The sequence below is a fragment of the Acanthopagrus latus genome, chromosome 7 (assembly GCF_904848185.1).
Source record: "Acanthopagrus latus isolate v.2019 chromosome 7, fAcaLat1.1, whole genome shotgun sequence".
Classification (NCBI taxonomy): domain Eukaryota; kingdom Metazoa; phylum Chordata; class Actinopteri; order Spariformes; family Sparidae; genus Acanthopagrus; species Acanthopagrus latus.
Genome location: NC_051045.1, coordinates 5,978,837 through 6,001,502, shown reverse-complemented (window position 1 = coordinate 6,001,502; position 22,666 = coordinate 5,978,837). Strand labels below are relative to the sequence as shown.

At 38.3% G+C, this 22,666-nt stretch overlaps 2 protein-coding genes and 1 long non-coding RNA gene across 6 annotated transcripts; 1 reads left to right on the top strand and 2 right to left on the bottom strand.

Moving 5' to 3' along the window:
* Window positions 1-6,141: 6,141 nt before the first annotated feature.
* Window positions 6,142-9,507, bottom strand: LOC119022385. 3 transcript variants are annotated; one of them, XR_005075897.1, is made up of 5 exons: window positions 9,375-9,507; window positions 8,625-8,670; window positions 7,830-7,931; window positions 7,680-7,722; window positions 6,142-6,721 (listed from the first exon to the last, which is right to left on the bottom strand). It is a non-coding gene; the product is annotated as an uncharacterized LOC119022385 (long non-coding RNA). The 3 variants fall into 3 exon arrangements; XR_005075895.1 differs by having other exon boundaries at window positions 7,830-8,670; XR_005075896.1 differs by lacking the exons at window positions 7,680-7,722; window positions 7,830-7,931.
* On the top strand, window positions 9,381-13,826 carry ormdl2 (ORMDL sphingolipid biosynthesis regulator 2). 2 transcript variants are annotated; one of them, XM_037103168.1, is made up of 4 exons: window positions 9,381-9,508; window positions 11,123-11,296; window positions 11,591-11,742; window positions 12,753-13,826. In XM_037103168.1, exons 2-4 carry the CDS (start codon window positions 11,123-11,125, stop codon window positions 12,886-12,888), a joined length of 462 nt encoding a protein of 153 aa, XP_036959063.1. In that variant the 5' UTR covers window positions 9,381-9,508; the 3' UTR covers window positions 12,889-13,826. The 2 variants fall into 2 exon arrangements, with proteins under 2 accessions (XP_036959063.1, XP_036959062.1); XM_037103167.1 differs by having other exon boundaries at window positions 9,397-9,531.
* A 1,460-nt stretch (window positions 13,827-15,286) lies between these two features.
* nemp1 (nuclear envelope integral membrane protein 1) lies at window positions 15,287-19,787 on the bottom strand. The gene is made up of 9 exons (XM_037103128.1): window positions 19,634-19,787; window positions 18,276-18,397; window positions 17,873-18,089; window positions 17,714-17,786; window positions 17,536-17,629; window positions 17,322-17,436; window positions 16,972-17,197; window positions 16,418-16,594; window positions 15,287-16,133 (listed from the first exon to the last, which is right to left on the bottom strand). The coding sequence occupies exons 1-9, from the start codon at window positions 19,740-19,742 to the stop codon at window positions 15,977-15,979; spliced, it is 1,290 nt and encodes a 429-aa protein (XP_036959023.1). The 5' UTR covers window positions 19,743-19,787; the 3' UTR covers window positions 15,287-15,976.
* Between the last annotated feature and the right edge of the window lie 2,879 nt (window positions 19,788-22,666).

Below are 22,666 nucleotides of genomic sequence, written 5' to 3'. Positions count from 1 at the left end.
ACAAGTCCTTAGATCAGGCAGGTCAAATAACATTTCCCCACTAAAGATAGTGCAGTCCAACCTGCAGTGTCAAATATTTATAAAGTAGTAGTACCTGTTTTATAGTGACATATTGGCCAATTAATCTAACCTGTTCAAAAAGAAGGACAGTGAATTGAATTTGGATTATAATGAATGATATACAGTGAAATAAATGTAAAAAATAAAATAAAATAAAATAAAATCCTCCCATCACTTTCAAACTAAGAAATACTGACTGCCAGACTAGAAAACAAAACAAAAAAAATAACATGAAGACATAAGATAAACATTATAAGTCATTTGCATCATCACGACTCAAGTCAAGTCAGGAGTATTTAACTTTTTCAGCAAAGATGCAAATGAGTCCACACCTTTGTTCCTGACATTTCATTGGTCAATCAATTAATCGAGAAAATTTAATGATATTTTGATGATTTTTTTTATAGAACAGGTGATCAACAGAGGCTGAGAGCTCATTTTTTTCCCCAGGTGTTCTACAAGATGACTCCAGTCCTGATGCACAGAGTAAGAAAATGGCATAATGTATAAAGATGTGTCATATAAGCAGCAGGTGAGCCCTGTTTCCTCACACATAACCAATATACATTTATTATTTGCTAATTTGAATTAAAGAGGTAACAGCAGCAGGATGTTAGTATTTGTTCCACCTTGAACAAAGTTTAACATTAATGTATAAAACCAAAATATAAAAGTCTGTTTCCAGCTGGTCAATAAACTCTCAGTTTGTCTGATGAGAATGTTTATTGCCGTAAACGAGTCAGTTACAGGCAGACGACCACTAAATTAAGAATATAGAACATAGAGGGGAAAGATAAAGGAAGTACCAAATTATCTTTTTGTCTTCCGCCATCACTTTCTTTCGTTTTCTCTGAGAAAAAAAAAAAAAAACTGAATTCAGCTGAAAGACACGTTTTTCTCTGGTAGAGAAGAGGGGCAGATCGTGGACACAGATGGAAAGTTTGTCCGTTCTGTGTTGGACGATTCAGGTTCATTATCTCCCTGAAATGTAAAAGGTTAATCTCACTTCCCCGGCACAGCCATAGATGTGAAACCTGATTACAGCCCATTTAATTTAATTGGTGTATCAGTCACATCAGCTATTACTCACTTGTGGGGATAAATCATTTCACATAAGATGATCGATACGTGTGCTTTTAGTAAACTTCTTTTTTAATATAAGAAAGAATGCTTTTAATTAACTTCTTGTGTTTTTATCACAATTAACAAAGTTGTACTTAAGGTTACTTGTTTTTTATATAGAGAGTATATAGAAAAGTCTAAGTATATTCAGTTTATACTTGTACTTCATATTTTGATCATTAAATAATTAAGTATTCTTGCATTATAGAGAAGTTTCGAACCCTTAAGACTGTATTCATACTGTGTGTTTGTTTTGTTTTTCCATGTCATTATCATGTTTTTTTATATTTTTACATCCAATCCAATATTTGTTTGACAAGAAGTACGTTCTGGTCCTCCAGCACAGTAAATCTGAGTTAACTTCAAGTCTATTTCAGATTTACTTTTTGATTTAGGTTGATTTTCAAGAACAATTTGCAGTGAAATGAACACAGTGAAACAAAATAACTACACATCCATGAGGAAAAATGTAAAGATGAGATATGGAACAAGCATGAGCTCAGAAACTGTGTAAATACAAATAAAAAAGATTACCTTATTTAACACTTAATCTAAAGAGAGGGGTGCTCAGTTAAGATCTGACGACTGACGTGGGCAGATATGAAAGTGAGCGGTGCGCCACATGTCTTACATGATCTCTGCTGAGGATGAATTTTATATCTCTTTCACTGCCTTGTGTTCAGTGACCCAATAATTCAGGGTTATAACTGATTTGTTTTGGTTGTTTGAATGAAAGGAGGAGATCCACATCTTAGCCAGAGTTATAAAACAATGTATGTTTATTATGACGGAGAACACTGTATCCAATATAATAATGCATTTTCTTTCACTGGCTTGTTTTATGTTATGAGACGTTTTGTGGTCATTATTTGTGTTACCTTTAAAATGTTAAAACTTGTTTAAAAAGTTCAGTTGTAGTATAGTTCACAGTAAAAATTCAACTTGGATGTGAATTAGTTGTGTGCTCAAAGTTTATTGCTCTTAAATTTGAGGTATACCTAGAAGTGAACTTTTATAAACTAAAAATTGGGCCAATTTTATTTTCATATTTCAGCACTTGCAGGAATACTAACCAGCAGGCTACACTGAACAAGTACACAGGCTTAAGCTGAAGTCAACCTTGAATTGAAATGAAGTATACTTCCACAGTTCATTGATGATCAGGAAGGAAAACCATCGAACAAACTTCAGAATGAATTCATTTTACAGTCAAGAGGCATTCACATGAAAATTACTCACAGTGGCCCACAGAAAATGAATCACTTATCATTGATTACAGCTGACGACTGTTGTGTTTTTCTGGATTTTTTCTGCAACAATTACCTTCAGTCATGTGATAACTCTGACCTCATTTTGTTTATACATCCAACTCGGAGTCTCCTACCTGTGAGTGAGGAGAACATTAAACTTGACGCAGTGAGCACACCTGAAGGAGGAAACCCCGCCTGACGCAACTCTGCTGCTACTGCTCCCTTTTATAAGTAGCAGCACTCAACAGCAGCACTCATCAGTCACAGGGACGAGTCCACAGCAGCAGACACACACACTCACACTCTCACTCAAAGCCACCATGAAATTTTGTTTCGCGACTTTTGCTGCTTGTCTCTTTCTCTTCGGAGTTGCGTCCTGTGCTCCAACAGGTCACCATCAACGGGACTCATGTGCCGATGTGAAAACCAGCTCTCTGGCGCTGAATCGCATCGCCAAAATTGTCTCAACAGAGGTAAGAGACTTTTAATATGTGTTTTATTTGGGAATTATAATAATGCAAAATACACCAAAAAGACAACACTAGAAATCAGTTATGATAAAGACTCTGGGGTGGATTTATATGAGAGTAAAGCTGTTAAAAACGTATGTCTGAAGTGTTTATTATCGACAAACCACCTCTTTATATCTTGTATATCATTTATGTGTGGATGACCGCTCAGTGAACTGACTTCACATGGTGAAACATCCAGTTTCTTAGAGCCAAGGCTGATGTCTTCACAGCGCTTGATTTGTCCAATCAAGAGCTCAATCAGCTAATTGATTCATTAATTCCACACAGAGACTCTAAAGTTGCTTAATATACCCGCATGTGTTGCTTGGTTTGTATATTTTTGCTCATGTTTGTCTCAAATCACCTTTCAGGCGCGAAACGGATCCACAGACGACTCCAACTTCTCTGGACTTGCTTGGGTGGAGGCGACGGATATGTGCGACCCTGAATCCCTCAGTCAGAAGTCAGCGGTGAGAAACGACACCTGCGTCAAAACAAAACAAAAACAAAAAAAACACCACAAATCACATTTACAACATGAAACAAATGACAAAGATCTAAGTTTTCTTTTCCTCTCTCCTTCCTCAGCCGTGTCTCCAGAAGATCCTCAGCGTCCTGACTCACTACATCTCCATCGTGGAGGACCTCTCTGTGCTGCCCAGCTGCGCAAAGTTCGCCAGCGACGTGAAGCCGGAGATGCACAAACTGCACCAGGACATCAGCAAATGTGTGCTCTCCCGCTCAGGGACGGCTCAGCACGCGGTAAGCTCTGCCCTCTGAAAATGCATGTTTGGGAGAGAACGACTTATTTTCATTGATCATACTGATGGGACACTAAACGTGACACTCACCTTTCCCCTCTGGTTCTGCAGGAGGACGTCAGCACCGTGACCGAGACCTGGATGAGGGACACGCTGTGCACCTCCTACACCTTCGACAGACTCTTCTCCTTCTCCATCCTCACGGCTCGCGTCTTCGCCTTGGGTGATCCGACCCGTCACACCGACGGTTCAGCTCAGAAATGCTTGTAGAGGCTGAAATGTTTACCTGCAGCTGTGAATTATTGAACGATCACCCTCTGTTCGATCACATTGATCTCTAGTACAAGCCTGCAGTGGCGGATGATGAATCTACAACAGTATTTCCACTCATGTTTCTATCTCATGCAATGTATTTCCCATGGAATTATTACTGGACATATTTATTCAAATCATATTTATGTATTTATTTATTGATATTTATTGAAATCAATTGGTACTGTGTATTGTTTATCTCTATGGTCTTTGTATGGATAATAAACAGCATGACTTTCATCATCACAAATGTGCTGTGGTTCCTAAATGACATCATCGTGTTGTTTGTTTTTTCATGGTGATGTTTCCCTCAACTGAGCACGATCATGAGAACGCCACTTTCCCGCGAATTCATTTCCAAAAAACATCTTCCAGACACTCTGAGATAAGGAGGAAGCTGTGCTTTCCTAAAAGTTTCCTGCCGCTCTACAGAAGAGGCACAACTTCCTGCTTACTTCCTCCTCCTCAGTGTGTTTATTATACCAGCTTTGTCCCTGGAGTGGCGGTGATGTAACGCTAATCCAGCAGTAATTCAAAGCCAAAAAAAAAAAATAGAAAAAAAAGGAAGGTGTGATGTTTGAAAAGGCGAAGAGGAAGCAGCGGTGCAAAGCTACCAGATTGCTCAACAAGGAAGTTTGTCCCCTGGGTGACTTCACATCCTGACTTCATTAAGAAATCTCTTTGTGTTTTTGAGGATCAAAACTCCAAAGTTCACTGTTGTTTATCATGACAATGAGAGCAAAAGGGGAAATAATCAATTAGCACTTTGAACATATTTTCAAATGTGGTTTACAAGATAGGTAAGTGAATATGGTCAAATAAGATGGACGATAAATGCAAAGATGGAATAAAAGAGCAAAGCAAACAAACCAATCAATGCAGTATTTAAAGTAAAAGATCAATATCAACGTAAGCAAATATCAGGATGCACAAGAGGCTCCATGAGGCCCTGTGCAGTTAGGTCAGAATATATTTTTTGGGAACCGACATTTGAAGCTTTATTAGGAGAAGTGATGTGCATGGCAGTATTACCGTAGATAGCATGTTTGTGTGAGTATAATGTAACCAGGAAGGTCAACGTGTTACGGTAACTGACACTTTGATATCATATCTGCCGCATGAGCAAATCTGAGAATAGTACAATGAAGGGGCCCCAATCATTGTACAAGATAAGAAGTTAAAGTCCCCCTCAGATACAGGATGAGCTCTCCCAAAAGTGAGAATTCAGTCATAATCTTCTCACCCTCACGCTGAGGGAAAGTCGGGGTGCAGTTCACAAAACGGACTTGTTGAGGACTTGTTTGAAAATGTAAAAAAAACCAAAAGTATTTGTAGTATTTACACACTTTTAAAGTTGAAAGTGAACACCGTCTGAGAGGATGCACAAGGTTGACCAAATGTCGAGAGTGAAAAAAACACGTCTATTTAGGATCTTCAGGTTTTTGGAGTATTTGGAGACTACCTGGGCAAATCACTTAAATGCAACTTGATTATTATTACACTCATCAGTTCACTTAGGTATATATCAAGGCGTATCTATTTATATTTGGAGTTTCCATACACAACCTGTTTGACATGTGCTTAAAAGTATAGCAAACATGAATAAATCAATAAACATTGTAATAAAGACCAGAGATCAGTTTAATTTGTATATTTTCAAACATTTCACAACACATCATGTATTATTAAAAATTATTTGGAGTATAATAGAGTATAATTCATGTCACTCAGCTCAAGGCCTGTAATGATTTGCATATTAAATAATCACATAATAAAATGTGTGTCAATGAAATGACTCAGCTTGCCGAAGTTCCTCCTGACCCACTCATGTAAATAATGGCGTCACGTTTAATGTGAATTTTACATCACTTCCACATAATTCCTCTACACTCTGCAGAAGCTGCAGGGAAGCAGTCCGTCTGCGTGCCAGTAACGGCTCGTGTGGTTTTGTTGTCATTTTCAAGGGCATGAGTCATCTGCCCGATCAAAGGCTGGGCGGTTGCATCAGTGTGAAGATGTTGATGTTGATTTATGTATATATATATATATATATATATATATATATATATATATATATATATATATATATATATATATATATATATATATATATATATATATATATATATAGTACAGTATCGATTCATTATCAGTATCGAGCCATTCATAATAAACCACTACAGCCTTATTTACAAGCTGCCGTTTATTAGCTAAATCATTGAGAATGTTGTCTACAAACAACTCAGCTACTCTCAAGCAGCAAATAATAATAAACAATCATTTACCATAGATACCAGTAAAGTCTCAGTCTTCGTCCTGCTCGACTTTACTGCTCAACTCTCAACTCAACATCTCCCAGGACATTTGATTTCCTTTCCAGCACATGTAATCCATGTTTAATGTGAACAATACATCACTTCCTTATCTGATTTCTCTAAACATCGTTCTTGTTTCCGGGAAGCCTTTCTGCTCAGCCGCCTTTCCTCGTATTTCATGGGTCAGCAAATAATGATGATATGTCTTCTACATAAAATCTGAATATGCAAAGTAAGAAGCGGTAAAAAGTTCAATATTTGCCTCTGAGAGTCAAAGAGCTGAACCATGGCCGGATTAACCTGTTTCGGGGGCCGTGGGGCAAAAGCTGAGATACTAAAAAACACACCTGCTGTCACCTCCAGGGTCCCATCAGCTGCAGCCGGTCCTCCTATGATGGAATGCTTCTGTTAGTTTTATAGTTATTTCATCAAATGCAACTTCATTCAAACATTTGATATTGTTGCTGGCTTTGTCGGAAAAGATAAACAAAACTCACCTCTCCAGCTGCAGGCTCGTTAAGGGGAACCCCTGCGAGTCGATTACCGAGTGCAGTAGAGTTCCGCAGCTCAGTGAATATCATTACTGCGGGACTCTACTGCACTCGGTAATCGACTCGCAGGGCTTCCCCACAACAAGGAGGTTTCTCGGGTGGTGAGTTTTGTTTATCTTTTCCGACAAAGCCGGCAACGATATCAAATGTTTGATGCCTCGAAATATGTACTGGGACCCTGTCTCTAATGTTGCTGAAGTTTGGTGCTACTGGTGACCCTGGTGATACTACGAGCAAAGTTTCATGTTGTGTCGAGCCTTCTTAGTGTTTTAAAAATAGCGATTTTGATGTTAGCGCACAAGTGCCCCTGCACCCCATTGAAAATGAGTTTGCCCCAAAACGAAACTACAGTAAATCTTAAAAGTGCCTCTTTCATCATTATTATGCTTTTACGCGAGGGTTTGACTCATATACATTCACAAAAAAAAGCCTAGGCTGCATTTTGGTGAGAGTTTCACTTTAAAGGCAGACACCACAAATTTTATACAGTGTTTGCAGCTTCCTCTGGAGCCACAGAAGGCTTTATACTGCTGTTTTCACATGTGCAGTTTACTCTCCAAGACCCTTAAACACACTTCAATGTGCTAAATTGGTGGAGTTACCCTTTAAATTATATCTTGATGATGTAAAGAGGACCAAATCGTACGTATGTTGACATGGGTCCCTCTACAACTCAAAGCAACAAAGTTGCCAATAATGCTAATAAAAAGCCAATAATGCAGGATTCACCACAGTTTATAATATATGTTAATGGTCCAAATAATGAAATTGAAACACTCAGGTAAAACACAAGTACCTTGATACTGTACTTGAACACACTACGTGAAGTGTTAGGCTCACTGTAAAAGAAGAAAACCAACATTGTGTCTTTAAAAACAGCTGCAAGATTTTCAGTCTACTTTTTAAAAATGCTCAGTAATTTCCTAAACAACTGCGCATTACTCACACTTTGCTTTGGTTGGATATTTACTGCAGCAGGTTAATGTACATGAGGTGCAGCAGAATGATGTATTGATGTGTTTACTGGTTTTTGGACAACAACAGCGCTCTGTGTTACAGAGAAAAGCTATATCAGGCTACACAGACAATACTTAATACAGTAATACAGAATATCTCCATACATTTCAAGTAATTTCCATCACCGGCTTCAAACCCCTTTTGTGCCAACCACTAAATGCCAAACATCTTGTTGACCTTTAGACTGTTGACATTTTGTTTGTATGAGAGCTCGACCCACAACACAGCTGTTGGGGCTGATGTCGAAACCGATACCAGGTGGTAAGAAATTCCAATATCCTTATAGCGGCAATGTAAACACACTGTAAACACATGCAATGATCCCGCAATTGTGGTCATCTAACATTTGTGACATCTGTATAATGGAGGCGGGATATTTAACAGATGAACAATGAACCTTTATTGTCCTTAATGAAATGAGTAAACTGAAACAGTAAACGTCACTGAAATGTCCTTTTTCTGTCAAAAATTCTAAGTCACCTCAAGCACCTTTCTCTGCAGATGTCCTGTAAAAACAAAATGTTTTCACGTTGGCTGACAACGATTTATATGTCATAGGCCAACATCAGCTGTAATGTTGGACTCTAGTGTGTTATGCTTTCCCTTTTTTTTCCTTTGTAGTAAATGGTCTCATTTATAATCTTTTGAATAAACTTTTGGATATAAAATACAGTTCTAAAAAATAACTGCACTGGTTGTGTTGATAGATGCATTAACAACCCACCTACAATATTTACTGGGATTCAATGTTTGGTCCTTTCAAACTCCACCTGAGGAGCAAATATAGCAGGTTATAGTGACAGCATAACCAGAGAGATCACTATTTTTATTCCTCACATTCCTCTTCCCTTTCAAACTCTGTAGCCTACATTACCCACAATGCAACTTAGCCACTGAGTGACATCACTGGAGGCAATCTGTCTAACTAAACTTGCATTGTTTATTTTATCAGCAATCATATTTAAAAACAAAACAGATACCAATAATTTGAGAAATGCTGATGTTGGATCCCATTATCAACATGGCCAGTAATTGGATGATTCATAGAAGCTATACAGTTTATCTACATGTAAATATATGTAGATAAATATATGTATATTACGTTTTACTGGTATTTTTGATACTTATATTAGATATATTGCCTGAAAATTATTTAAAAACATTCAATTACAGATACTCTGAGACTCAAGTATGCTACTATTGGTATGGGTCAAATTAAAATATTTAAAGATATAGATATTTTGTTGATTAATATAACATATTCATATATTTTCTTTAATTAAGTATGGCTTTTTAAACTTTATCTGCAGGTGAACTGAACGCGGAGCTGGAACACTCATCCCTTTGTATTCTGTAACTGTAATGACATTTCGCTGGTTGTTATATTAGTGACTAATCCCTCACATTCGGGAGGTTAATGGTGGTCCTGGGAATTTCTTGGAGGACTGTGCTCTCTGCAGTGCCGCCCCCTCACCTGTTTACCTGCCTCCGGTGCTGCGGACGGGCGGTGAGCCGGCCGGCTGGAGTTTTGACAGCTGGCTTCGCTGCAGAGGAACAAGCCCAAAAGCAAACGAAGGCGGGGTTAAAGAAAAAACAAGGAATTTCCTGGTGAGCTACGACAACACGGGAAGGTAAAGTTTGCTCCGTTGAAATGTTAAGTTTTAAACCTCGCAATGCCGCGTGGGAGAGGCTGATTCATCGCAGTTTAACAGAAGCCGTTGTCCGCCTCGGAGTTAACGTGTGGCCTGTAGCCGTTACATCCAGATTAACTCTGGAGTGACGTTAGCATGTTAACCTGTAGGTAGCAGCTCAACGGTTAGCTAGCAGGCTAACGTTAGTTATAAGTTACTGACCGTTAACTGTGAAGCTGAAGTCCGGGCTTTTTTTAGTCAGCGGTTACTGGCATAAACACTTTACGGTTTTCACTGTCGAAATTCACCGTAACTTTATCTTAACTTATTGTGTTGGGTAATGTGTGATTGTTGCGGTTAGATGTAGCTGAGTGATGTTGAGGAGTCCTGTAAGGGGAGGAAGCGCGTGTTTACTCACCCAGAACAATTCAGCCGGGCGGGGTCATATCCCACCCCAGAGTTGTTATGAAGATGCATTTTATCGTTTATACTGATCAAAGTGATGTCTTCAAACTCCTTGATTTGTTTGACAGCTTAGAAATATAAAATGAAAGCAAGCAGATTTTACATTTTCTTCACATTTGACCAAAAAAAAAAAAAAAAATGCAAAGAGAAGTAAAGTGTATATATATGCACATTAGTTTTTGACAGTGCAAGTATTTTTTCCTGTTAAATGACTTACTTACACCTTGAACTAGGCTTCCAAGAAGTCAGGCTTACACCAGTTATATTGCGTGCCAAAACTCCCCACAGACTGAATAAAACTACTCCCTGACATATTAAAAATGGATCCACTGTCAGAAAATGCCAAAAAAATGACTACTGTTTAGCTCTCTGAGCGCATTTTTGATAAACAACAGTGATGCTAAATGAACACATTATATTTCCTATGATGAGTATACTTCAAAATAAAAGTCATCTTGTGTTCAACAGCGATTATCAGCCCAGGGCGATTGCGAATTATGTGTCAGATTGGTGATAAAATGAACACATGTCAAAATTGTACATGCTCTGATGCATCATTGTCTCACACAGTGTCCACAACACCAACTGATTGGTAACACATCGCAGTTAACAACCTATAAACAATGAAAAATCTGACCTGGCAAAGTAACTAGGAGATACATTCATCTAATGAATGTAGTGGAGAGGAAGTATATTGCAGAAAATGGAAATACTTGAGTAAAGTACCTGAAATTCTTCTCTAGAACAGTTCTTGAGGAAATTGTAGTTAGGTGTATTTTATCACTGGTCGTTTGTAATTATCACACAAAGATTATAATTTTTACTGCAAACGAATATCGGTGCCAAGTATTGGTTTTCAGTCTCCTTGATTTCTAGTTATTGGTATCGGCCCTGAAAAAGCCGTGTTGTCAACAGTGTTGATTTCAGTAACATAGTTTCAGCAGATCAACCTCATCACTTGTAATTATTTTACCATTTGACTGAAGTTTAGCTACTTTTTTTTCTTTGGAAGTTTTAGATTTGTCCTGTTAGCTACCATTGTGTTTGAGAAGCAGAAGGTCTGTGGGTGCCTCTTGTTGTTGTCGGCCTCCTGAACTCTTACATTCATTCTCCCTCTGTGTTCAGGATGAATGTGGGCGTAGCTCACAGCGAGGTGAATCCCAACACGAGGGTCATGAACAGCAGAGGGATATGGCTCACCTACATGCTGCTGACCGTCGTGTTGCACATCGTCCTGCTCAGCATTCCTTTCTTCACCGTGCCGCTCGTCTGGACCCTCACAAACGTCATTCACAACCTGGTCAGTTAAAATCATGTTCACACACAACCATTTTAGACTGAATAGAGCCAGGAGGTGAAAATAAAAGTATAGCATTTGTCGTGATATTTAACAAACTGTTGAGTACTGAGTATGTGGCAAGCCTGCACATAAATACAGGAGCTTTGCAGATGTTCATTATGATGGTTTGGATAAATGTCCTCCTTGATTTTGTTTTGAACAGATCCTTGGATCAGTTAATGATCCAGTGAAACATATCTGCCTTTGTGGCTGATAGCAGTTATGCATGTCTTCTGTGTGGTTGTTCCTCTGCAGGTGATGTACCTGTTTCTACACACAGTGAAGGGCACTCCTTTTGAGACACCAGACCAAGGCAAAGCTCGTCTGCTCACACACTGGGAACAGATGGACTACGGTGTCCAGTTCACATCTTCGCGCAAATTCCTCACCATCTCACCAATTGTTCTGTAAGTATGTTTGTCAGCTCATGTTAAGAAGTCGTCCGCAGCGCTGGACAGTTTGCAGTTTCTCTTTCATTATGATGCCAACTTTGGTATGTATGTATGTACACCTGCAGGTTACATGGAGTGGGTCTGTTTTGTTTTTTTTTGAATGACGTGTTAAAGCGGTTGGGAATCTTCTGAACTTCTTTTAAGAATATCTGGAAACAACTCGAGGCTAATCGACATTCTTTCCATTCTCAGAATCTCTTGTGCTAAATCTGCCAATGCTACCAATGTGAGCTGCACACGAGCCGTCTGAGTAACAATGAGTTGATTTCATACAGTGGTAGACTAAAGTCAGCTTCTCATTTCAAGCCAGTGACCATTTAACTGGAGAAAAAAGTTGACTTTCATTTTGAATTATGATAGTCACAGAAAGTACAATGTGTTCCGTTGGCACCACTATCAGCAGCCATTATCAGCATTTATTGAGCAGATAAATTTGAAATATATCAGGAAGCAGTTTTATTCAGTATTCAGGAGTAAATGAACATGAAGGAGCTGTAAGCAACAGGCTCTACAGCTTCAACTTCTCAGTGAGGTAGCAACTCCTTTTCCCTCAATAACTTTATCACATTCCCCACTGGCATTTGGTTGTCAAATGGGCGTGTTGGCTTTTCTCTTTGACAACAAATCCTCCGCCATCATCTTGTTGTTCAACTGTCCTCACTCTCGTTATGTCTTAAGTGAAATGTCACTGCTGTAACTCTGTGCTGCAACTCTGCTGCCAGCCCCGCTGCTGCACGGGGTAGACGCCTGCAGCAGTTTGTAATTGCAGTGTCAGTCGTCGTCGGACTAGTATTCATTTTTATAGAAGAAAAACAATGGTGGGGGCCGTGGGCAAGTAATGTAATAGGTATACGCAAGTTGGCTTTTGTTGGTCATTTGTGGAGTTTATTTTCACTTTGTATTCAAGAATCTGTGTTTGTTTTGATGTGTGGATGCTACACTGACATTTCTCTCTCTCTCTGCAGGTATATTCTCGCCAGTTTCTACACAAAATACGATCCCACGCATTTCTTCATCAACACAGGCTCCCTCCTTAGCGTCCTCCTCCCAAAGTTGCCTCAGTTTCATGGAGTACGGCTATTTGGGATCAACAAATACTGACAGGACACTGGATTTTTAACCACAAGCACTGGACTTGTAGTTTTCTATTTCTGCTGAACTGTTTTATGTTTAGAGTTTGGGGAGAAGAGAACCAGTTGGATTTGTCTGTCTGTGTGGAGTAATATAAAGAATTTGCGGTTTATGGATGCACATGAATGCACTGCTGCTGTTTCATGAAAGTAATTTTTTTTCTTTACTGACATTCCTGATGTATGTTTATCATAAGCCAGACACTTTGCTCCTGGCTTCAAGAAAGAGCAAATCTGAACTGCACTCCTTTAGAATGTAACATTTATTCCTTATTTTTAAGATGTCATCACCCTGTCAGAGATTCTAGTTTTTCTCTTATAAACTGCGCTGGCTGCACGTCTGTAAAACTGCATCTGGATCTTTTTCCATTAATGTGAATGAATTCATTGTGGCATTTTGGTCCATTTTCAAGTAATAATTGCAGTTAGTTTCAGTTTTCTTTAATGCTTTTTTCTTGATTTACTATGAAGGATTTACATGCAGCACGCATTTACATGCCTACAATAAACACTGCAATCTTTGTTTTGCTATGATACACACAATCATGTAATTTACTGTTTGCTTTAAAAGCTGGATGTCTTTCCTCGCTTATAAAATGAAAACAGCAGTGATAACTGCACGGTGTGCACACATGGATGTCTGATCTTTAGTTGAAAAATGCTAAATTGTTTGTGTGGAGGTTTGTCAGACTCATTTAATTAAACGTGGGCCAGTTTGTTTGATGTGGGGAACTCCAGACACTTTACATGAAGCTACCATGAGGGGGCTGTCACAGTGTTTGCAATATGCTCATGTATCCAAGGGTTTCCCCCCCTTCCGCATGCAACGTGGTGGTGTTTGCATTGCAGTGAGGTTTCCCTGTTTGTGACGTGTCTTTTGGGGAAGTAAACACAGGAAATGCAACAGTGTGTGAATGTGATTACACTTTCTGTTGTGTCAACTGAGTCTGCATGCAAATACTGCTAGTACGGTCACTCGGTTCATACATGTTGTGTAATCAAGCCTAACCATTGGGGTGTTCCCTGCTTTTGAATGTTACGAGGACAGTCACACTGATGTAAAGAAGCCAGTAGTGGGACACAGAGGGCTAAAGGTCATCAGATAGGCATACTGAAACTAAAGAGTGCAAGATAAAGGCTGAATAGTGTTTCTTTTATATTTTCCATCATTTACTGAAAGCCACCTAATTTAAGATAACGCTATCTCACTTGAACAGCAAATTCCTGCTTCCACTTTTAATGTAATGTGAACTCAGTAAGCCTTGATGTGTTACTAGATTTACCTTGCATATCTAAAACTGAGCCATGTGTTCCAGTCATCACTGTGTTCTTGTACCACAATGACAAGATGTTAAACTGAAAAGAGCAGATATGAGAAAGGTCAGAAATTTTTACTTCTCTGCAGATGGTAGATCTTCCTGAGACCTCTTAGAAAAAAAGGGTCATATTTTCACAGGAGGTGGGTTTTTAGAGTAAAATGCTGCTTCATTTGTGGATGAACAAAAGATGCCATTAATGACTCTGACTTTGAAAAATGCAGATTACAACTGTAAACTGTGGCTGTAAAATACAGCTTCTGCATGTGCAGCTGTAATGTACTTCAGCTCTTTGCTGCTTGTAAAGTGGAAATTCCACAGATTTATGTTCATCCTCCTCCCAGGTGTCATTATATAACAGACTGTGCATTAATAAAGCATTAATAAAACTCAGGTGAAGAAATATTTACAGTAAAATGTACTTAATGTATAACGAGTAAAAGTAGTCATCAGGCAGCAGATTGGACCTTGTAAGTGTACTTTAAGTATTTTTTTTTTTTCTGCTACTTTATTCTTCTGCTCCACTACATTTTGAAGGCAAATATTTGAACTTTTATTCCACTTTATTTAATTAATAACTTTAGGTACTTTGCAGATTACATGCAACATAACTTATTTTATCAGACGTACCCATGGTCAGTATATATGTATAATTTACTTTTATCTGTACCTAAATAATACTTCAAAAAATCAAATACTACCACTTTTACTTGTACCAAAGTAATGTCTTGATGCAAGAAATACTTGAAAGAGGTAGTTTTATCTATAACTGCATCATATTTTATAAATTTATCATATCTTTATGTAAAACCTTGATATGCAAAGTGAAAAGTTGCTACATGTGTTCCTCTGAAATTGTAGTGGAGCAGAAATGAAAGTAGAATAAAATGTAACTAATCTAGTAGAGTTCAAGTACTTCAAAACAAGTGTGGTACTTCAAGAAACACACTCGCTGAAGAGTTCTATTAAGAAAATGTTATAGCACCGACTCTGAAAAATAAAATCTCAGATATTTAGCTTCAGATGCATCCAACACAATGATGTGAACAAATGTCAGAGCTCAAACATATTTTTTTATTCAAAATACCTTCAGACACTTCCACTGACGTATGTCCATTAAAATGAAAACAGTGAAATACAAACTTGAATGAACTTTTCTCCCCGAGCAGAAAGCTAGAATACTAACCACCCCATCACGCTGCCATTCAGAGGCGAGACTTAAGGTTAACGCATGGTGTACTACACACGCCGTCTGGATGCTCCCCTTAGATCTCAGTGATCGCATTTAGAGCCTTGAGGCTGTGAACGCAACATGTTTTTGAAAATTAAAACATAAAACCTCCTCCAAGATATGACTAAAGACAACACAAACTACCATCAATCACACAAGTTCAAAAGCTTTAACTTCCTGGTCTCAGTCACTGAAACACAATTTTAACAGAAGCCTTTGTTCCCCAAAAAAGAAGAGATCTGGCTTTAGTGCACATTCTTTACACAATGCATTTTTCTGCTGGTAACAGATCGGACCAAACTGTTCTGCTTGTGATTGTTTTTTTGCCCTGAAAGCCAAGACGCAATGTGGCTCTTGAGGCTGAAATGACAATCCAGGCTTTTCTTAATCCCTCCTCTGAAAAGTCAGTCTGGAACTTTGCACAGGAGCCACTGAGAGCTGTTCTCTGCTCACCTCTCTGAAAGGAAATAACAACTGTTTCCATTTCCATATGTCTCCAATACTGTGCTGTCTCACTCTGGTTTCATCATAGGCTTGATCTCGTCTTCCTCGTCGTCTGTGTCAAAAAATTCATCCTCAAAAAAAGATCCTCCAAAGCCATATTCCTGCACGTGGACAGACACCTCATTTGGCATCAAGTGAGGGGACCCTTCAATGAAATCTGCAAATCTGTGAATTAAAGTGACAATATCAGCAACATTATCACTGTTGTACTGGTATTCAGGGGTACCTACATACTGCACATATAGCATAATAATAAATACATATAGAATAATAATAAATATTATTAATATTTAATATTTAATATAAAATCAATATTAATTGTTTTTTATTAGTGTGTAAATCACCTGAAACTTTTACCTCAGTTTGAACCTTTCATAAAACGGATAATGTTTGTTTACAAGAACTCAGAGGAAAGAATGAAACTCGGGTACAAACATCACAACATGCACCTTTTCGGAGACTGAAGCCTGGACACCGCCTTCCATGGGCTGAATTCTGGGCTGTTACAGTGCTTCCTGAGCTCCTCCAGTGCACGCCGAGTCTCTTCCTCTCCCTCCTTCTGATATTCCTCCTCAGTCAACAGGCGACGTGGCTCCAGTTTCCAGTTAAAAAATCGTCTCATTTTCCTGCAACACAAAGCAATAAAGAAATGAGAAATGACTAATCATTCCACAGCAAAAATGCAATAACACAGGCTCTTAAATAGCTGCTTTAAGCTTCAGTAGTCAACCATGGTAAATATCAAAGGTGGAAATTAGCTGACATCATGCAAGATTTTCCAAAGAACAATTGACTCTTAAAAGATAGCGATCAATTATAAAAGCCATTTTGTGCAATATTTAAAACACACTTTGCCAAAATTTAAATGAATGTGTTACACTGCTGCTAACAACCACATAGCTTCCTCATACTGCAGGAGGTGACAGAACACAATAGGAACTGTTTAAAATGGACTATCAGTTGCACTCTTCTGCCACCTTCTGGCAAGATTCTGAACACACACCTCCATGCAGCAACTACCAGTAAGACTGGATACTCCAGGTTTTTGGAGAACAGCGCTGCCACGATGATGGCGAAGGCAACTTGCTGAATTTGAATCCCCAAATAAACCAGAAGCAGCCCAAACAGCTGCAGCGTCCACGACAAGATGTTGATGCTCTTCTCATCCACAAGAGGACCGTAACGGTAACACACAGCAAAACTGATGAATCCCACAACTGCTACATAACCTTTAGACACAAAAAACACAAAAAAAGGATTGACTTTAAAAAATGCTTAAGAAGAACCAACACAGTGCAGAGATATGCAAATGTTGTTTATGTGTGTTATGTTGTTATCCTGATGGGTCGGTACCTAATGCCACATTCCAGTGTTCTCGCAGAATTACGTTGAGGTTCCTGCAGACAAGCTGGATGGCGTAAATAGAAAATGACCAGCCGCCAGCAATCAACACATAAAAAGGGCTTTTCTGTAGGAACAGAAAACACAAACAGTTCAATAATTAAGTACCATAGCAAAGTGATTTGGGTACAAAATTAATGATATTTAAGATACAGAAATAACTTACTTTTGGCAAAAAGCGTGCTAAAATGAAAAAGAGGATGATGAGAGAGGCGATCATGCCGGTGCTCATACCAGCAGAGTAGAAGAAGACTTGACTCCTTTGTGTGAAGGAAAAAAAAGGCTAATTAAACACCAAGATGCAGTTAAATCCAAACAATTGCACATAAGTAAGAAAAAAATACCTGCTGAGTGAGTCTGCAAAGATGAACAACATCATTCCGGCCAGGAAGACCAAAAACAAATAGAAATCAAACTCTGCAAGGAAAAAAGAACATTATGTTGGCCCTGTTATATCTGTCGATAACCAGCGAATTAGCTGTGTTAGTTTGTTTTCCACTTACTTCGAAGTGGCTTGACAGTGTACGTAGTTTTGTCAGCAGGCTCGATTTTGAAGCACGTCTTCTTGCTGAACAGACTGATGTTAATAGAGGTTTCATTGTGCCGCTCGCGTAACAAGCTCTGGAACCAGCCCCAGAAAGTGAAGCGGTCCAGCTCCTGCAGCTCCTCCTCACCTTCCACAATTACAGTCTTAAACACATTTGAGCTCCACACTTTGACCTGTCAGGAAATCACAAAAGATGTGAACAGTTTGTAGAATTGTTCGAAGTTGACCCCAAGATATCCAAACTGAGGAAGAGTGTGATTAAAACTTCATAATGGCAAAATTCATTAAATATTTCATAACTGACAAAGTGCATTAAAGATTAACTTAATTCTGGAGCAGGCATCATTCATGTAACTTACCTGAATTCTTGTCCATGTCTGCCTCCAGGTGGGTGCTACAGAGTTTTTATAACAGAACCTGTTGGACCCTGACACGAGATAGGTCTCTCCATCCTCGAGATCAATTACTGAAGGTTTGTTACCTGGGTTTGACAAGAAAAGTGACAAATGTCAAACAAGCCTGCGACATGAACAACAAATTAAAAAGATATCCGTTCTGTTAAAGGCATTCATTTGAAGGACAACACTGGCATTACAAATTATTTTTTGTATAATAAAGCTTATGAAAGACCAAAACACTGCATTAGTCCGTCCTTCGGTACTTCCTAAATGATCTGCTCTACACAGCATTCAGTCTCATTACCAGTGGTCCATACCGAAGACAAAAAATGTTGCATTGTAGCAAAGAATAGCAATATTGCATTGTTATTGTGATATGACACTATATATTATTGTATTAATATTTTGTGAAATATGCAGTGATGCAATATGGATAACAAGGTATTTAGTCAAAGATATCATGATGTTTGATTTTCATACAGCTATAATATTTTAATAAAACAGAGACCATATAGATAAGCATTTAAACATCTAGATAAACAGTACAGCAGCGTCTAGCTGAAGTTAAGTTGTAGCACCTTCCCTGATCAAGCTTTAAAATCCTGATTAAAATAGCATGTCAGGTAAGTGCATGTCGACTCAGATATTAAACTTTTGGCCTTGTTTGGGTTGAATACAGGCACACACACTCTCTGACAGTCCCAAAAAAGTACTATGCTATAAATTAAATCAATATGAACAGCTGGGGAAGGTTATATTGAATAAAATACACGATTCAGTGTTAATATTATTGTTACATCCCTCATACCGATCTTCATAGCTGCAAAACAAACAGTGCTGCAACTAACGATTAGTTTTACAGTTGATTACTTTTTTTGAATGATTGATTGCTAGATCAGTCGTTTAATCTTTAAAATGTCATAAAATGCTGAAAAACGTTGGTCAGTGTTTCCCAAAGCCCAAGATAAACCCCCAGTGTCTGCTTTGTAATTGGCATGAATGACCTGAGGGCGGGGCGGGCTGAACTAAAGCAACGTTAAGGTTTTACAGATGTATATAACGTTACAGCTTAAAACTACAACAGCAAAACAAAAGATGGAATTACATTAGACGTCTCCCGTTTACAGAGACAGGACAAGATAACAGGTCGTAGCGACGTGTGAATAAGCTGCACAAATGGCTTATCATCAAGTGACTTACATACAGTTTCAAAGACCAAACGTAAGCTAACATGAGTTAGCCTAAGCAACGATACCCGCTTAAAATATGTAATGTATCAATTAAAGTCTCTGTTATTGCCTCGTAACAACGCGTCTTACCCGTAGCTTGTTGTGAGGTTTGAAGTAAACTGGTCAAAAGCACCATAAAAAACATTAATTTGGCACTTTCAGAAATGAAACCGTTTATAATTTTCATGCATCCCGCCATGATGATAGCACCATATCCCTCCTCTATTGTTTTGTCCCGCCCCTTCCTGCCCTGGCAGCTAGGTTGAGTTACAGGCCGTCCAGCCAATCACAGAGTCAGGCTGGATGTCGTCATTGTCAGTGTGCGTTCAACGTCTCTAGAAGTAACAACAACTTAAAATGTAACGTTTTTTAAGGGGAAAAATAAAACAAAATGAAATGTATTTATATGCTCCGCCACAAATAAAGTGCACACGTGTATTTATGTATGACAAGAAAAGAAACAAATAAAACCCATGGGCAAAGTTTTCCAAATACAGACCACAAAAAATTCTGCTTTTGTCATTTTAAGTCCATTGAGTGTTTATGATTTTGTGTTTTAAAAAATCATGTAACTGTAGTTGCATTGTAAGAGCTGTTTTTCATTGCTCATTCTAAGATTGCACAGATGGAAACTCTTTAACCAAACTGTAAATCTTAAGTACAAACAGAAGCACCCTATAGTTTGTCAGTGGTGGAGTAAGTAAATATGAAGATAGACGTGGGAGCTGCTGAAAAATAAGCCTCTCTTACTAAAGTTTACAAATGGACTTGTCCAGTGAAAACAGTGATGGCTGTTTGAAAAAACAGCAATTACATCCCCATCATTTTAAACCACTAGGGGGCAGCGACCAAGCTCGGCGGTTTGCCAAATGATTTACACAAGGATACTATTTTAATATAGAGGTCAACCTGACTTAAGATTTACTGCCAGTTACATTCTAAATTAATCAAAATACAAAAGTAACAACACTGAGTATTGTATTGTATCTGCTGTATTGTAATCTGTTAAAATCAATTGCAATCGACAAATTCTCCCCAGGACTGTTTATGTGCCATCTAAAACGCTGACTGAGCCCTGTGCCATCCTGTTGTGGACAGGCAGAGGATATTCCTTCGACATGAGGACATGAAGAGCTCTATGAAACCACAGTGAACTTTCAGAATATACAGGAGCACAAGCAGTACAGAACTACTGCCCCAACCCCAGTACAGCCAAATGTCAGTTTGTTGGTCCACCGCTTTGGTCCAGGCCAAGATATTTCAACAACTAGCTGATGGATTCACATGAACATTTGTAAAGATATTCATGGTCTTCAGAAGACAAATCCTACTGACTTTTGTGGTCCCTTAACTTTTGCTCTGTGAGCCATGAGGTCGAAATTTCCATTCACATTTCGTTAATTTTTGTTTGATTTTGCCAAAAATGTCAACAACAACTGGGAATATGGAAGATCATGAATCAGGTAGTGCTTTCATTTCTCCTTGAGGATGAGTTGTAACTTTTCATACAGCAACATCATCAGGTCAACATTCAAATTTTTCCAAGTTTTTGGTTTATGGCTGAATTCCTGCTAAATCAGTAACATTTCTATTAACCTCAGCTGTAACTGGAAATGTTAGTACGCCCTAACCTTGGACAGTGATCATGAGCATTACAAGTGCTAAGCATCAGCATGTTAGCATTGTCATCGTGGTCATGGTAGTAACACACCACTCTGACCCACAGGACTACGTGTCATAAAGCTGTGTCTGTCATTGGCCAAATAAAAAAACCACATGATGCTGCATTTCAACTGCATTTTTCACCATTTACAGAAGACACTTTCAAACCTGTCTCCACCAGTAAAGCAGCTACACAACTGATTAAAGTTAGAATAGAGATCAGAGAGTGGTGAAGGTGAAACTGAACCCAAAATATGTTCCATTAAATCAACCATAACACTTGAGCCAGTCAAATTAAAAATTACATTTCTTTATCAGTGAAATGTTACAGTAAACCAGGTCATGTTGATATTACCAGTCAATTATGAAATGCTCAGGAATGTGGAACAGTTAGGTGTTTGTTTTTTGATAAGCCTGTGATAAGAATACAGGTTACCAGGAGACCAACTGAGGTCAACGATTTGGTCCACTTCATTCATCTTAACTGCTGTAATTAGAGAACAAATGCAGCATGACTCAAGGTTTATAATGTACTGATACTCCCCTGAATTTAAATATGAATACACATCATACTATGTACTGTATGTAGGTATGCACTACAATTATATACATGAGCACATTTTGTGAGCAAATAGTGAAACAAAGAGTTAGATAGTAATGAGTATGAAGGTGCGAAAATTGATAGGAGGATAAGATAGATAGTTAAGGAATCAGGATGGTTTAAGCTCGTTTTCAAAAGGTTCCTGCATTTTGACGAAGTGTCATCTGAGTTTATTGTGCAACATGAGGTTATTCAGCAGTCGGATGTTAACTCACCGTGTAAAAGAGGAAATATCTGAGAAATTTGGGTTTCTAACAGGCGAACCTTTGACTCAATGTTCCAGTTCTTATGACTGTCACATAGGTTGAATCATATTGATAGTAACTATGTTTTAGAGGAGAGCGCTTATGTCCCACTGCCATCCATTGCAGTCATATATTCCATAGTTATAAAGTGTAGTAAAGATAATCATTCGTCATATAATGACATGCTATGGTATGAATCAATCTTACGTGTTACTGATAGCATTTGCCCTACATTTACTTTTGATTAAGGTGGTGAGATCAGTGTATTTTTAGAGTAAAAACCATGTTTAGTTCGACATGAATAACGCTATTGCTAAACTTGTTTTTCTGAATCATTTTCGACAACCACTGAAACCTGTTATCTGCTGCTTGTGTCACTGCAGGAAGTAAGTTTGTTCCAGAGCTGACAAACTACTTTTATTTTTCTATGCTAGGATGATTCCCAACCAAAGCATTAGACAAGTATATAGCATGTAGGTGTTGAATTACTGTATATCTATTTAAATCAATTTGTACGCTATCACCAAATATTAATATACTGGAAAATGTGTTCAAGTTAAGGACACAACACAGGATACCATTATAATCACATTCTGAATAAGTCATTTGCTTCAA

What these genes read in the sequence shown, in the direction of transcription:
- nemp1 (XM_037103128.1), bottom strand. Translation starts at nt 19,742, where the DNA reads ATGGCGGGATGCATGAAAATTATAAACGGTTTCATTTCTGAAAGTGCC. An exon ending in CACTGTCAAGCCACTTCGAA is followed by an intron (nt 17,787 to 17,872) that starts GTAAGTGGAAAA and finishes TTTTCCTTGCAG; the next exon opens with AGTTTGATTTCTATTTGTTT. An exon ending in CTGGTAGTTGCTGCATGGAG is followed by an intron (nt 16,595 to 16,971) that starts GTGTGTGTTCAG and finishes TTTGTGTTGCAG; the next exon opens with GAAAATGAGACGATTTTTTA.
- ormdl2 (XM_037103168.1), top strand. Translation starts at nt 11,123, where the DNA reads ATGAATGTGGGCGTAGCTCACAGCGAGGTGAATCCCAACACGAGGGTC. An exon ending in CAAACGTCATTCACAACCTG is followed by an intron (nt 11,297 to 11,590) that starts GTCAGTTAAAAT and finishes GTTCCTCTGCAG; the next exon opens with GTGATGTACCTGTTTCTACA. An exon ending in ACCATCTCACCAATTGTTCT is followed by an intron (nt 11,743 to 12,752) that starts GTAAGTATGTTT and finishes CTCTCTCTGCAG; the next exon opens with GTATATTCTCGCCAGTTTCT.